The 14,452-nt window shown below is 43.2% G+C and overlaps 1 protein-coding gene across 2 annotated transcripts in view; it reads left to right on the plus strand.

Annotated features, from left to right (window-relative positions):
- Positions 1–1,913: 1,913 nt before the first annotated feature.
- ACSL1 (acyl-CoA synthetase long chain family member 1) overlaps positions 1,914–14,452 on the plus strand; it is a 37,659-nt gene continuing 25,120 nt past the window's right edge. Inside the window, exons 1-2 of one of the 2 annotated variants that reach the window (XM_021542411.3) lie at positions 1,914–2,015; positions 10,517–10,744. In XM_021542411.3, coding sequence (XP_021398086.1) covers positions 10,550–10,744 — 195 coding nt within the window. In that variant the 5' untranslated portion in view covers positions 1,914–2,015; positions 10,517–10,549. Of the gene's footprint in view, positions 2,016–2,406; positions 2,492–10,516; positions 10,745–14,452 lie in introns of those variants that run through there. The other variant, XM_021542493.3, reaches the window with a different exon arrangement.

A 14,452-nucleotide genomic window follows, 5' to 3' on the forward strand; every position in this document is an offset into this window, starting at 1 on the left:
GGAGGGAAGCAGGACAGGCTGCCCATGGCAGAGCAGCTGGCGTCCATGCTGCTTCTGCTCTGGGGCTTTACTCAAGTAGCTTTAGTGTGTTGCTAGAGACTCTGTGCCCATTAGCAGCAGCAGTCAGTGAGACGCACTTCAGGATTATGTGCTTTCACTTCCTTTCCTGACAAAGGAATTTATTTTGAATTTCTGAGTCACTCCTTAGTGTGAACCAAGTGCTGTTATGTGGGGACTATCAGCAGCTTCACAACTGCCCTGCTCCCTTGTGCTAAAAAGTGAATATAGGCTCCTTCCTTTCTTAAACACTCTTCTGCAGGAAGTCCTTTCCCTGGTATACTCTGGTATAAACTGAAGCATTAGGAGACGGTAGTTGGTTTTATGTAAAAAAAAGTACCTCCAGTAATTTATAGAATACTATATATATGTGTGTGTGTGTATATATATATATGAAAGTGTACAGCCTTAACACCCCTACACACACTTAAAATAAATAATACCCAGGAAACATCGGGAAATTATGGCAATGTAGAATGTGCAACATAGTGGGACTTTGACATGTGAGTTGATGATTTACATGTCTAATGGACTGATGCAGCACATAGCCAAACCAAAACCAGCTGAGGTAACTTAACTGCCATCCAGAAGGGCCTGGGCAGACTTGAGAGGTGGAGCCATGAACCTCATAGAGCTCAACAAGGCCAAGTGCAAGGTCCTACACCTGGGTTGGGGTGATCCCAAGCATGAATACAGGCTGGGCAGAGAACAGATTGAGGTGTAGCCCTGGGGAGAAAGATTTGGGGGTGTTGGTGGATGAGAGGCTAGATGTGGGCCAGCAAATGCACACTTGTGGCCTAGAAAGCCAAAGGTGTCCTAGGCTGCATCAAAAGGAGTGTGGCCAGCAGGGCATGAGACAGGATTCTGCCACTGCACTGCTCTCATGAGACACTATCTGGAATACTACATCCAGCTATGGAGTCCCAAACACATGATGGACATGGACATCCTCAAGCAGGTCCAGAGGAGGGCCACGAAGATGATCAGAAGCACCTCTCCTTTGAAGACAGGGTGAAGGAGTTGGGGTTGCTTAGCCTAGAGAAGGCTCTGGTGAAACAGTACAGCAGCCTTCCAATATCTGAAGTGAGGGTGTGGGGTCTGCAGTACAGCTGGAGAGGGAATTTCTGCTCAAGCATTTAATGATAGGAAAAGAGGTTATGGCTTTTAAAATGAAAGAGGGTGGGTTTAGATTTGACCTGAACAAGGAATTCTTTGCTATGTGAGTTGTGAGACACGAGAACAGGTTGCCTGGCAAAGCTGTAGATTCAATGTCCCTGGAAATGTTCAAGGCCAAGCTGGATGAGGCTTTGAGCAGCCTGGTTTAGTGAAAGGTGTCCCTGCCCACGGCAGTAACATTGAACTAGACGATCGTTAATGTTCCTTCCAAACCAAAGCATTCTATGATTCTGTGATAACTATCAGGGTCCTGATAAAGCCCCGGCTGCCTCCATATGCCCCTCAAATTCACAGCACCTCACAAAAAAAGTTTGGCAGAGGTAAGCAACAAATTACAACAAGGTCGTTGTCCTCTTCTAACACCTTCATACGTCAACATATGTCCTTTTAGCATATTTATACCGGCTGCAGATGTCCTTTCGGAAGCCGTAAGAAAGCCCTTGATTTGCAAGCTGTCACCCCGACCTTTAAGGTATTAAGTCGCAGTAGCGCCAGCGCTCCTCTCAGCTCCCTGCGCATCTCTGCCATTTGTGCCCCCGCAGTACAACATTCCCGCGCCCTCCCGCGGGTTTGTGCGAGTTGCTGCGGGCAGGGGCAAGGGAAGGGGCGGGACGGGGGCAGACACGGAGAAGGCCGAGCCGCAGCCCCCGCCGGGCGGCGCGGGCGGGCGGGGGCGGCGGGGGCGGGCTCGGCACACGCACACGCCGCTCCCGCCGTGCTCGGCTTAAATAGGGCGGCGCCGGGGCGGCGCGCACAGCCGTGCTCGCTGCTGCTGCCGGGAGGTGAGCGGGGTTCGGGGGCACTGCTGCCGCCGGGGCCGCCAGGAGCTCGCCACCGGGGCGGCTGGCTGGGCCTGCCGGGGGCCGGGGCGCTGTGCGCGGCCGCTGTCCCCGCGGGCCGGGCGGTCCCGTCCCATCCTGCCGCCGGTCCCTGGAGCCTGTGTTCGCGGGGCCACGGAGCTTTCCTTCCCGGCCCGCAGTGGGATCAGCGGCCCCCGGGGCCGGCTCGGCATCCCCTCGCGCAGAAGCCTTGAGGAAGGCGTAGCTGTCTGTGTCCGGCCTTCCCCCGCGCTGCGGCAGCTCGGGTGGCCGGGCATTGTTCGGCGCCGGCGCTGCCCCCCGGCCCGGCCCGGCTCGGCTCGGCCTGGCGGGGTGAGCGCTCGGCCGGGCCGGGCAGCAGGGAGCGGGGCTGGGCAGCGCGGCGCTGCCTGCTGATCCCGGGGCTTCACCTTCCTTTAGCTGCCGGACTTTGCCTTCAGGTAGGGTGCTCTTTCCGGCATGAATGCAGGGTGTACTTGATGCAGCTTTTTTTTCTTCTTGCTTTAAAGCAGCTTAGAGTGCGTATGGAAATGCAGCGTGAGCCAAACTGGCCTAAAATGGAAAAATTAAAATGGAAGGTTGAGTGGCTTTGACTTCGTAGGCCTCTTCTGCTGCTAGGTAGGACTTGCAGTGCTACGGCGCCGAGCTTTAGCCTGGTTACCCGATGCTTTTGTTCTAGGATGCATACATTTCTTGTTCCTGTTGAACAGGAATTGCAACACTTGAAGCCATCTAAATTTCTAAACGGCATGTCTGTGAGCTGTCTGGAGTATTAGGGACACCCTCTTGGACTACGTAATCTAAAAGTCTGCCTCACTTGGGTTAGCATTTGAGATATGATGGTCAGGTTCTGTGATAGGAAAGAACAGACCTCATCCATGTGGTGTTAATAGATTTTCTTTTCCATCTGCATTGCTTTACAGGGAATCATGCACTCTCCTGAGCCTGGCCAGGAAAGTTTATTATTGCCTTTTTGCTTTGGAACATGCTCTCAATCTCACAAGCGGAGATTTCTCAGCCCCAGGATTTGGATCAGATTTCTTGCATCAAGAAATTGAATATAAGAGGGCATTGAGTTTACTGAAAAATACCTTTCTCTTCCTCTTGCAACAATAGCAGTATTAATAATGCAAAAACTGATACATGGAGTTCCTCATGAACTCTTGCTGTTACTGCCTTTTTAAAGTTTAAGGATATGTAGCTTGCTTTTATTGGGATGGGGAAACGTTTGAAAGATGGCTGATGGAAAAAATCTAAAGCTTGTCATTACAAGTAGCTATTGTGTGTTGTGTTATCAATTCAAGGTCTTAAGTAAACAGCTTTAGCCTAGTCTGAGGATTGCATGATTACGATGAATTTACAAAAGTAGATTCTAAATTTGGTAGGTGTTGTTTTCTACAACTTGGCCTACATGAGGTTGGAAGCTAGTCTTCAGGTTTTGAGAAGAAAATCTCCAAGTAGCCTTTTGCTTCAAGGACAAGTACAAGGTTTATATTGGTAGAAAAAACAAAATCAGCAATTTTTAGTGGATGGTAAGACAACTTTGAAATATTTGTGTAGGTAAGTGACTTGCCTGTTTTTAGAGCAAAGTCTGTGTGGCTGGTTCTCCTATCTCTTTGCTTCACTGGGAAGGAATACTTCATGGGGTTTCTGGGAGGAGGCAGAGGTGGGTTGTACCTTCCCTGTTTTGTGCGTGTTGCTCTCCAGTGGGGCAGAGTAAAAGGTTTTTTTTCTTTCTTATACTTCCAAGATCTCTGCTATGCTAAATTAAAAGTTCAGATGTGTTAAATATTTCACTATACTAAGTGTAACAGTGGTAACTCCCTAGAAATCTTTAAAAGTGAGAGGGGTGATGGTTTATTCATTGGTGAATGGTTTTGTGGAGGAGTTTACAATGCTGTGTGGCTCAGGGAAGCTCTGCTGTACAGTGTTGACCTTTACAGGCTGTAGGCTGAGCCCTGCCTGCGGATGTGGGGCTTGCATTTCCGCAGATCCCACCTGACTCCTGAAACAAGGACACTTGATAGCATAAGGCTTCTGCTCTCTTGCTGCCTTTCGTGTTGAGAATTGCTCATCTACGCAGGGTAAAATATGATTCCCTACCCTTGGCAGGGAGTTTGGAGCTAGATAATCTTTAAGGTCCTTTTCAAACCAAACCATTCTGTGATAGTAAAATACTTTTTTTGGTTAGGATTTGAATCTTCATAATAGTAGTTTGCTCAAAACTGATTGAAAACAGCTTGCATGATTTTATAGAGATGTAGAGGAAAAATGGATATTGCTTTTGTAGTTGAACTATTTAAGTGCTATAGCAGAAGTGCATGATGTCCCATTTCAGGAAGACGATTTCTCCCTTGTTTTATGAATGACTGTTCTTGAACCCAGAACTCTTAAGCTTTTTAGTTTGATGCTGCATGTGCCATGTTTTGGAAATTTGACTTCTGCAGTCAGACTGCAATAATAGCCAGGTAAGCTTGAATTGGTTTCCTGGGAAAGCAAGAAGAAATACGTACTATCACTGACTAAGAGTAGATGCAGGCATACTTTAATACCTGTGGTCAAAAGATTGTTCTGTTTGTCATACTATTTTTTGGGCTGCTGGTGTTGGGAAGTCACTCAGTGAACCAATTGCTTCTCATAAGTACTTATTGATCTTCCAGTCTCAGCAGTTAAGGGTTATTTTTTCTGTAACCTGCTGGATGTAAACCCTATCCAGTGCAGTGCAATGGGTCTTAGCGTGCCTGACCGAGGTTCCTTTCTGTGAGAGTTCAGGTATCGGAAGTATGAGTGAGAAACTCCTTCTCACAGAGTCTCAAGTAAGCACTTAAACCATGTGTTAGCTTGATATTGCATACTGGGCTTTGTGGATAGTAGCCTTTTCCTGGGAGAAGTAGAACGAATAAGTTTGTATGATCTACTCAAGCTGAGTAGATCATTCCACAAAAAAAGCTGTTTGGTTCTGTAGGGTGGTTTTCATCTAAATTATGTTTGGAATGACACTAGATTGACAGAGTAGTGCCATGATGTACTTGCAAATCAGAGTTGCAGGGATGCAATTCTAATGGATAGCGGTGTAGGCTGAAAAATAAATATTTGCAGGCATCTTATCTGGTTTTTGGAGATGAGAAACCAGTAAGACTGCTTAGTGCCATGGTGTGTATGTATAGGCATGGATTAAAGGTAACTTCAGTCGATCATGCTCTGAAAGGTTTTAGTGGTAAGTATTGGTTTTCCTTTATATACAGAGTTACCAAGTGTTGTTGGAGGACTATATTTGCACAAAAGACATTGAGCAGATTCTTGTCACGTGTTTCAACTCCTGAACTTGAATAAACTCCAGTGACCTCACCAGTGTGCACTCAGATTACTTACTGGACATCACTGAGAGGCAAGAATCCAGGTGGAGTTCTACTTGATTGCAAGGGGACTGAGGCCAAATGTCTGAGGACAGGCCTGTGACTTTCCTTGTTGATATGAACAGAACCTTGAAATGCCAGTTTCAGATCTTGTGCTCCTTAAAGGTTGTGGCAGAAGCCTTAACTTTGGTTGCACTTTATGGAGTAAGTCACTGTGTCCTAACTTATGGGTCTGAATCCAGCTTGTAGGTTGGTTCCCTCCAGTTCTGCCTTGTCCCAAATGCAGGAACAGAAACTGAACCAGTAGAGGCAACTTATCACCCCAGTGCATGATGCCCTGCTGAGAACCTGACCTAAGGAGCTGGAGAGGAGTTGGATGTGAGGTGTGAATATTAAGGACCTGGTGGTTCCTTCTTGCCAGGATTGTGTTCCTTATTAACAGTTCTCTAGTTCTTTCCTCTTCACTGTTTCAGGAAGGTAAATATGGTACTGTTTTAAAAGGAAGGCTTATAGCTCTCATGCTTGGCTGGGTGAACAAGCTGATTTCTGGGTAAGATTTTGGTTTGTTTTTTTTTTTTTTTTTTTAAATTGGGGAGGTGCCAGGGTGGTAGCGAGGAGGTAATAGTAGTGGATTAAACAGTTCAATGTATTTAGTTTGTTCAGACAAATCTTCTCTGGCTGAGGAGTCATATATGAGTCCTCATATATGACATGACAGGTTGCACCACAGTAGGCATCTTGCTGTCCTGTTTGTTATACAAAGCTTAAACTAGGATTTCTCCTTCAGGTCTCAAATACCAAAGCTCCTTTGCTATATCTTGAAGGTGGTTATGGTTTGCTTGCTGGTTAGTTTGGTTATGTTACAGGTGTTTGCAAGACCTCAGTCAGATTCCTCTCTCACTGCAGGATGGGCAGAAAATCCTGTGAGGACTTGTAAGCAGTGTTTACAGTTTTGTGCTTAATGTGTAGCTGAGAACTAGCATTGTGATTAATATAGAAAGATGGTGTTTGCCAGATCACCTCCCTTGTGACTGCCTGGCTAGTGTGGAAAGGGTTGTGGAAGCGTGTTACCTAGGACAGGTTGGACTGACTCAAATTTAAGGTGATTGTCAATGCACTCTGAGATTAGGATTATATATTCTATTCAGACAAAAGGATTTCTCAGGTTAATAGCCAAAGTTATTTGTTCTACCTGTTACACATAATAAAGGGGATAGAACATGATTCTGCACTTGTTCTTTCAAAGACTGAGTGGAGAAAGGCTTAAAGAAAAAATTAGATCCATGGGAGCTGTGCAGTGTAACCTGTAAGAGTAAGAAAAAAAAAACAGACTGCAGTGGCAGATAGCTGTCAGGACAACTCAAAGGTATGTCGGTGGCTGGTTCCCTGTTTCAGCATATCATAATGAAAACATCTTAGTGCTATATTCCTCATAATAAGAGATGGGCGACTTGTCTTGTAGATTTCTCCTCCCTGCAAGAGGTTGTAGAAATAACACAGCCTGTTCTTTTACACCATATGATGGACCTGTCTTTATGGCAGTGCTAGTGTGTTGTTTATCTAAATAATAGAACAGAGAAAGAAAGGCCATTGGTTCTTGGGGTTGTTTTCTTTGCAAAACAGAAGCTGGTGGCTGCTCTCCTGTTCTCTTCCGTTGCACTGGAACGATGTCTGGCTATGGATAGACAATAGGCAGGCTGCTGCCCTCTGTAAATAGACCATTGTATGCCGAGAGTAGGAGCAGCAAAGAACGGCAGAGCCCTGCCAACTTGGGTCACTGCCTTGAGATACTGGCTGTGCTGTAAAGAATGAGTCTTGGGTGCTGCAGGGTGGGTGTGTGTGTGTGAGGAAAGAGCTGGCTTTGTCTGAAACTTAGAGAACTCCTTAGCTAAATTGATACACTGAGTTCAGAGGGGTACCATTTTGGGCTGCACTGGGGGAACTCTTTCTCTGGAGGTGATCAAGACAGATAATTGTCTCTGAAGCAGTGTTGCCTCATTACCCAAACTGCCTTCCCTCTGGTCCTTTAGAAAAAAAGACCAAAGTCTACAGATTGCATTGAGAAAAAAAGTGCTTTTGACCTCAAATGTCAGTTCTGCTCTTTCCCCCCATACATGTCGCAAACTGAGTATTACAGACTGGTACTCTTCATTTGGCATCTCCTTCCTTTTGGTCTTCAGCTGTTTCTCACACTGTTTGGGTCTGTCCCTTATGTTCCAGATCCTGCTTTGTAAGAAGGAATTGCACAACTAGAATTTGGAAAGAGCATGGCTTTTTTTTACTTGAGTGAGCAAACTTAGCTGGGTGCTTCCTTGAGGAAAAAACTGGAAGCTAGATGCAAGCTCCACTGTGAAGATCTTGGTGTGAAGGCTCTAAACCATTCTCCTTGGTCATGATAAAAACCCAGGATGTCTGATATTGGAGCATGAGCCAACTAAATACTGAGATGACTTAAAGGCTGAAAGGCATTGAAGCCTCTTTTCTTGATGGGGTATATTTGGATGCATATGTTAAGAATGTGAATTTATTGTCTTGGTTACACCTGGCTTTGCCCTAAATCCGGAAGACAAGCGCTCATATGACTTAACAGATAGTGTTAAAGCTTTCAATTGCTTAGTCTTGCAGAAAACTGTGTCTTTGTGTGGGTGAGGCAGAAGGTATAATAAGCTATTTTCTCAATATAAACATAAGCAGCAAAAAGTTTTATCACTGTATACCTGATAACTTGTGGTATAACTGCTCAAGAAAAGTTTTATATTGTAGGCTTCCCTAAAAACAACTGGTCATGGAAATTAAAAGCAGAGGTGTGTATTTCTTCTCTTCTCCCAGGCTGAAATCATAGCTGATACTTGACTATAATGGGACTCTTGTGTGAATTAAATGATGTTTATTTCAGTTCTTGTTACCTGTAAAGGCATCACAGCCTTTTGAGTAATTTAAATTACATTGCATGCCTAAATCATGGTGTGTGTGCAGGACACTTCATGACTAATGCAGACAGGAAAGCAGTTTTAAAAGTCAATGGTGCTCATTGTGGAGCCTGAGGGAAGGGCTAAGATTGCTCTTAGCCATTAGCCACATCGTAGACCTCCTTGTCTAGTTTCATAACATGGTGTCTATGATAAATGTAAAATTAACTTTTAAACCCAGATTTCCTTGTTGGTGTATGAAGCTTTTTTATTCTTACTGTTCAACTGTGTCTAGTAATACTTAAGAAGTAGTTTTCATGCCTGCAATGCTAATGAACATGATTAGGTCCATAAAAAGCAATTGCATGTTGATTGTAGCTGTTAAGTCAATGACTGATTCTTTTTTACAATAAGGAAGATTAAGAGCTTGTTTATATATTCAGTTCATCTCTACCTTCTATTGGTACAGCCTGATGTGTTGTGGATTTTGATTATAGTTTGCTGTATATGGCTGTGCAAATAACAAAAAGGCACTGCTGTAGTGGCCCTGCACTGCCTGCCCAGGTGATGCAGCCCTGTGCCCTAAGGCTATACCAGAAGAGAAAAGTGTGGGGGAGAGAGAGGAGTGCCTGCTGGCTGGGGATTACTCTATGGTCTAGGACTGTTCCAGAGATGGAACTTTACTCCATCCTGACTGCCCCCACTCATGACCTTGCCTCAGCCTGTCCTGTTAACGTTGTGAAAGCATGGGCCCTTTGACCTAATTTTATTACTATTTTGCTGTCTCTAGCAAATATTGTCCAAATACTGGTTAGACTTCTTGTGAACTAGACTACCTTTCTATTGTTTGGTTGAATAACTGATTGCAGCAGTAAGGGTTTCAAGGTCAGACTGTAAACTAGAGATTTTCCTGTAGAAATATGAAATGTTAACCGGGTATAGTTTAATCTTAAAACTTACAAATGTAATTCTGCACGTTTGGGTTTCAGAGTCTCATGTGTCACCATCCTGCAGTGGTGGCTCCTTGCACAACATGATTGTAGCTGTCAGCTCCCTCTTTTGACATTCTCTAGGACATTTGTTTAATTCTGTTGTCCGTAGGAAATGGCTAGGACCTAGATTACCGAAGTAAATGCATCCCTTTGTTCTTGAAGCGCTGTTGCCGGCCGTGGCGGTGGGGCCGCGGGCGCCCTTGAGCCGGTGGGGTGAGCGCGGCGGGCCGGGCGCCGCCGCTGCCATTGGCCCCGCGCGGCCGGCTGCTCCGCTCACCTCTGCCCTAATGGGCACCGGCCGGGGCTCTGCATGTGACAGACGTCCCGGGAGACCTTGGCTGTAGAGGAGAGCACCAGCTGAGCTGACTGCAATCCCTTCTTTTTTTTCTGCAGCTGGTTCTTGCTGTGGAATATCCGTGTCAGTGAGTGCTGGCAGGGAGCAGCCTCTTCCAGCTCTTCTTCTGTGCGAACGTGACAAATCAAATGTGCTTCCTGTGCTTGATTATATTGCTGTGTGCTGCTGCCGTGGGCCTCGTTTGCCACTGCTTTAGTCTGCCTCATGATCAGAGATAAATTACTGGCATGGTGCTGGGAGAAATAGGAAACTTGCTAAGTACCATGGAGGAGCTATGGGAGGATGTTGGCTTTGAAAGCAGCTTGCTGTACTGACCTTTCTGTGCATGTCTGAAGGGAGAGTGGAAAAGAGTTTATTTTACTGGATTTAGGAAAAGAATAATCGTGCTCCTGCTATGCTCCTTTAGGATTGGAATACTCTGTTACATGCAGGCAAGATAACATATGTCCCTGCCCTTCATTTCCCAGACTTCCCTCCTTGATGACTTACTGTTTAAACAATCTTATGGTACATCTACTCTGCAAATATCTATTTTACTTTTGTGAAATTCTCTCCTTTAACAAAAAGTCTGTCTTTTTTAAAAATTTGAGTGCAGTCTCTGTTGAAAGCAATACTAAAACCCTGATGAAATTCCCTCTTCTCATCCCCACCTATTTTTCTAGAGTATGAACTAATAATTGCTTGCTTACTTAATTGCAGCACGGATAGCTAAAGATATAGCCTGCTTAGTGGCAGATTAAGTTCTTTTGACAGTGGGAGGCCAGTAGGACAAAGCATACGTTGCTATCCTACAGCAACAGTGAATCAGAAGCAGATTTCAGATTTTTTGTATGACTTTTTTTCATACCAACAGATTCCAGCATTGGAACAACTGCACTGAACTGCAATGCAAGCACATGAGTTGTTCAGATACCTACGAATGCCAGAACTTGGGGATGTCAGACAGTATGTGCGCACCCTTCCGACAAATACGCTGATGGGCTTCGGTGCTTTTGCAGCTCTCACAACCTACTGGTATGCAACAAGACCAAAAGCAATAAAACCACCATGTGATTTAGCAATGCAGTCTGTGGAAATAGAGGTAAGTGCCACTTGATGGATGCTGTAGTTCACTGAAATTTGAACCCTGAATGCAGCACTGGGAGAGACCAAACACTTGATTTACATTAGGGTGTTTCTAAACCTGTAGTGTGGGGAGAATATATTTCTGAAATGTGGCTGAACTCATTATTTTGTCTTTCTGAGTTTGAAAATCAACTTGAGGCCTGAGAAAATAACTATTAGAGGAGAAGAAGACTTTGCTGAGGCTACTGAGCTTCTGATCTCACTAGTGACAAAACGTGTTTATGTTAGAATTGGCACAGTGTAGTTTTCAATTCCTGACTGCATGACAACCTATTAAATTAGGTCCTGGGGTCAGAGTATGTATACTGGTATATACTGATTAGGCTAATTACTCTTCTGTTATTTTTAATGTATAATAGCTGACATATGAGACTTTATATTGTGTTACAAGCATGAGGAGGGTACTAATTGTCTTCAGATGATCTGTGGAAAGAAATATTAGTCTGCCAAGAGATTCCAGCCATAGAGTAAGTTAAAGTTAAACCAGCCACCTGCTAAACTCTGGATGTTAGCTTAGCTTTTGTCTTACACTTTGTAGAAGCAGAGTTACTTTTAGGTGGTGGCTTTTAAAAGGTGACATCAAATAGGAAAAGACTCTGAGTGGGAGAAACTGTTGCTTTGTGAACAAATATAGACAACAGATTGCAAGGCTGGTGTTTTTTTGGGGTTGTGTTTTTATTGATTCTCTTGCTCACTACAGAGTCATACTTATTCTTTCAAGAGTGTTCTCTTTCTTCAGGATAGACAAGGTGTTTTCTCCTTTTGAAGCAAGAGGAATTTTGCAAGGTTGTGATCTTTGAGGGAGGTACTTACAAAGGGTAGAATTGTAAAGCTGAGAGCTTCTTGCCTTACTGATGATAGTCAGAGACTACTACTATAGATTTATATATGTATACTTGGAACTGAAGTCTCCCTTTACACTACATTCTTCTGTGTTGATAGACTGCATCTAGTTGTCCTGCATTAAATGAATTAACATGACTCTTGTGCTTAAGAGCAGATGTGACTACAAACTCATGTAAACAAATGTGGCAGAGTTTGAAACGTACAGTAGATCAGCTTCGTGAACTCTAGCAAACTCCTGTCATTACTTTAAATTGGGCACTTTTTTCAATGTTTCATACTGTTGAGATTGAAGAATGACATGTTAGTTGGCTCCTTCATTCACAGTTTATTTCCTAATCTTCTTAGTGAAGCATACAGCAAGTTTATGGACACATCATGTTACTGTAGCAAATAGTGGTCTGCTACTAGAAGTATGCAAAAGGGAAACAAAAAAATGCAGTCGCAGCGTGATAATTACCAAAAGAACACCTACATTCAAGTGACATGTAGAGTAAGGATCTAGAAGCTAGGTGTCTCTTCTTGGTGAGTTTTTCCAAGTCTGTTAGCAGATGTGTTGACAACGGGTAGAGTAGTCTTGTAAACCAGCACATCTTGGCTGCTGGAATGAGCTAGCAGTGCAAGTTTTCCAGCTGTGGAGTGCCTTATTAGGCAGTGTAGACTTCAGCAGATTTTTGGGGGGCATTGCATTTTAAGATGGTAAGACAGTAGCTTTTAGCTGTCCATAATCCCATGACAAATGCATATTTGCTTGAGACTCTTGACAGTAATCTCAGTTCACTGCCTTTACTTCTTCAAGTTAAATTACTTGTCATTGCTGGATTCTGAGATTGAAATCATTGTTTGATTATGAGGCTTCACTAAGCTACTTAAGTGTCATTGATCTAATTACACTAATTGGCTCTGATCAGAGCAAGATAGCGATAACAGTATTATTTTTCACTGCCTCTTTAGAATGTTTTAATGGGCTTAATACTAATAAGACTTAAATGAAAAACACTTGAGTGTGTTAGCATGTTGTAGTGATAAGAGCTCAAACTTAGAGCACATCTTGAGTAAGATCTGTCCACTTTTGTTTTCATTAAGGGTTGTATCTGAACTATTAATAATATTTAAAATTGTAATCAAATGAGAATGCATGTTTTGAATCAAGTTTCAGCTGTCTGTTGGAATTGCTACTCCTATAACAGTGATTTTATTACAGTGCTCAGGATTCAGGTTCTCACTACATTTTGCTTAAAATTTAACTTCATATACTCAATTCTCTTATATGTTAAGATGGGTTGTCACTTCTACAGGGAAAAAAATTGAATACTGCTCTGAAATTGCCTAAACATTTTTTTCTGCCTGAACACTACGATTTTAAAAGGCCTGAGTGGTTGCTCCAAAAAAAGACATGGCAGAAGGCAATGCTTCTTTGCTACTATTTAACTATCTAGTCTACCTGTTCACTTACATAAGGAAATTTGAACTAGAAATAAACTTCTGCTTCTTACTTGTGACTTAACTTTGTTAGATGCCAAAGGAATAAGTGAGGTCATTGGCTGGAGTAGGGTTTCTACATGTTTTGATACCAGATCTTTATAACTTCATGTGGGAGAAAGAAGTCCTATTTACTGTTGTTCCAGGTCACTTCCCATCTCTCAAAAGTTTTGATTTGGTAGGCCAGCATCCCATGACCCATTTTAATAATCCCTGGATGAGCAAAAAGATTGCACACGTAATTGAAAATAAGTGCAAAGAGTTACTGAAGTGGCTGGGATACATTGCACTAGACCAGGTTGCCTAGAGTCCCTATCAGCCTGGCTTTGGATCTGTCTGCCTGTAGATTGCTTTCTTTTCATTGATGACTAACAGCTGAATAACTTTGGCTGCTGATTTTGTGTGCAGGTGTATGGCTGTCAAATATATTAAATCTTGCTTTAAAAACTTTTATTTGTCCCAACTTATGCTATGTAGAAGAATAGGATAGAAATAAATATTAAAATGTCAGTATGTTATAGAAGTAAGACTGGATTTGACTGGCTGTTTTGTTCCCTTAAGGAAATATATTTGAATGTGGAGAGAAGTATTCTGCTCATGACAACTTCAAGTCTTCTTATGTTGTTCTGATACATTACCGGAATCTTAGTGTGCCTTATCTTTCAAGAATAACTTGATTACACTTGTGCTTATCTCCCTATGAATGAACAGTTTTACGTGCTGTATGCTTACTTAGGGAGTAGCATGCTTAAACTTACATGGCTGGTTTGAAAACCCTGGTTTATACTACTTGCTGCTCAGAATAAGTATGTTGGTGACCTAAGCACCACTTGCTAGTATACTCTCCCCCTCAGGTAAAGAGAAATTTCTCTTGTCGCTGAGGCATAGTGGAGTCTACAGTATGTTCTGACATTACTGCTAATCCTAAGAAGCAATCTCATGGCTTGAACAAAAGTAGTTACTTTATATGACCTGAATAGAGCTTGGTAGAGTAATATATTGTTGTGGAATGCTCTGTTGTGGAATAAATCTGCTTCCCTCAGATGCTGCTATTTTTAACCAATGCCAAGGTTTTATTTAATGACTAGCACTTGATGTGCAGTAGGTTAATTTCCTGCAAATCCCTGAGCTGCTGCAATGGCTGCTTTACACAAGTAACTAGAATCTGTTCTCAATCAGATTTTATTGCATGGCTGCTTTTAATAAGAACACTTATTAAAACTGACAACCTTTTTGGCTGCTTATCCTTTTACTGGACAGATCTGTTAGATGCCATCCAACTAACCTGTGTGAAGTCAGCTAAACATTCCAGTCCTGGGACTGAGATACTCAGATCATT

The sequence above is a fragment of the Lonchura striata genome, chromosome 4, assembly GCF_046129695.1.
Source record: "Lonchura striata isolate bLonStr1 chromosome 4, bLonStr1.mat, whole genome shotgun sequence".
Classification (NCBI taxonomy): Eukaryota; Metazoa; Chordata; class Aves; order Passeriformes; family Estrildidae; genus Lonchura; species Lonchura striata.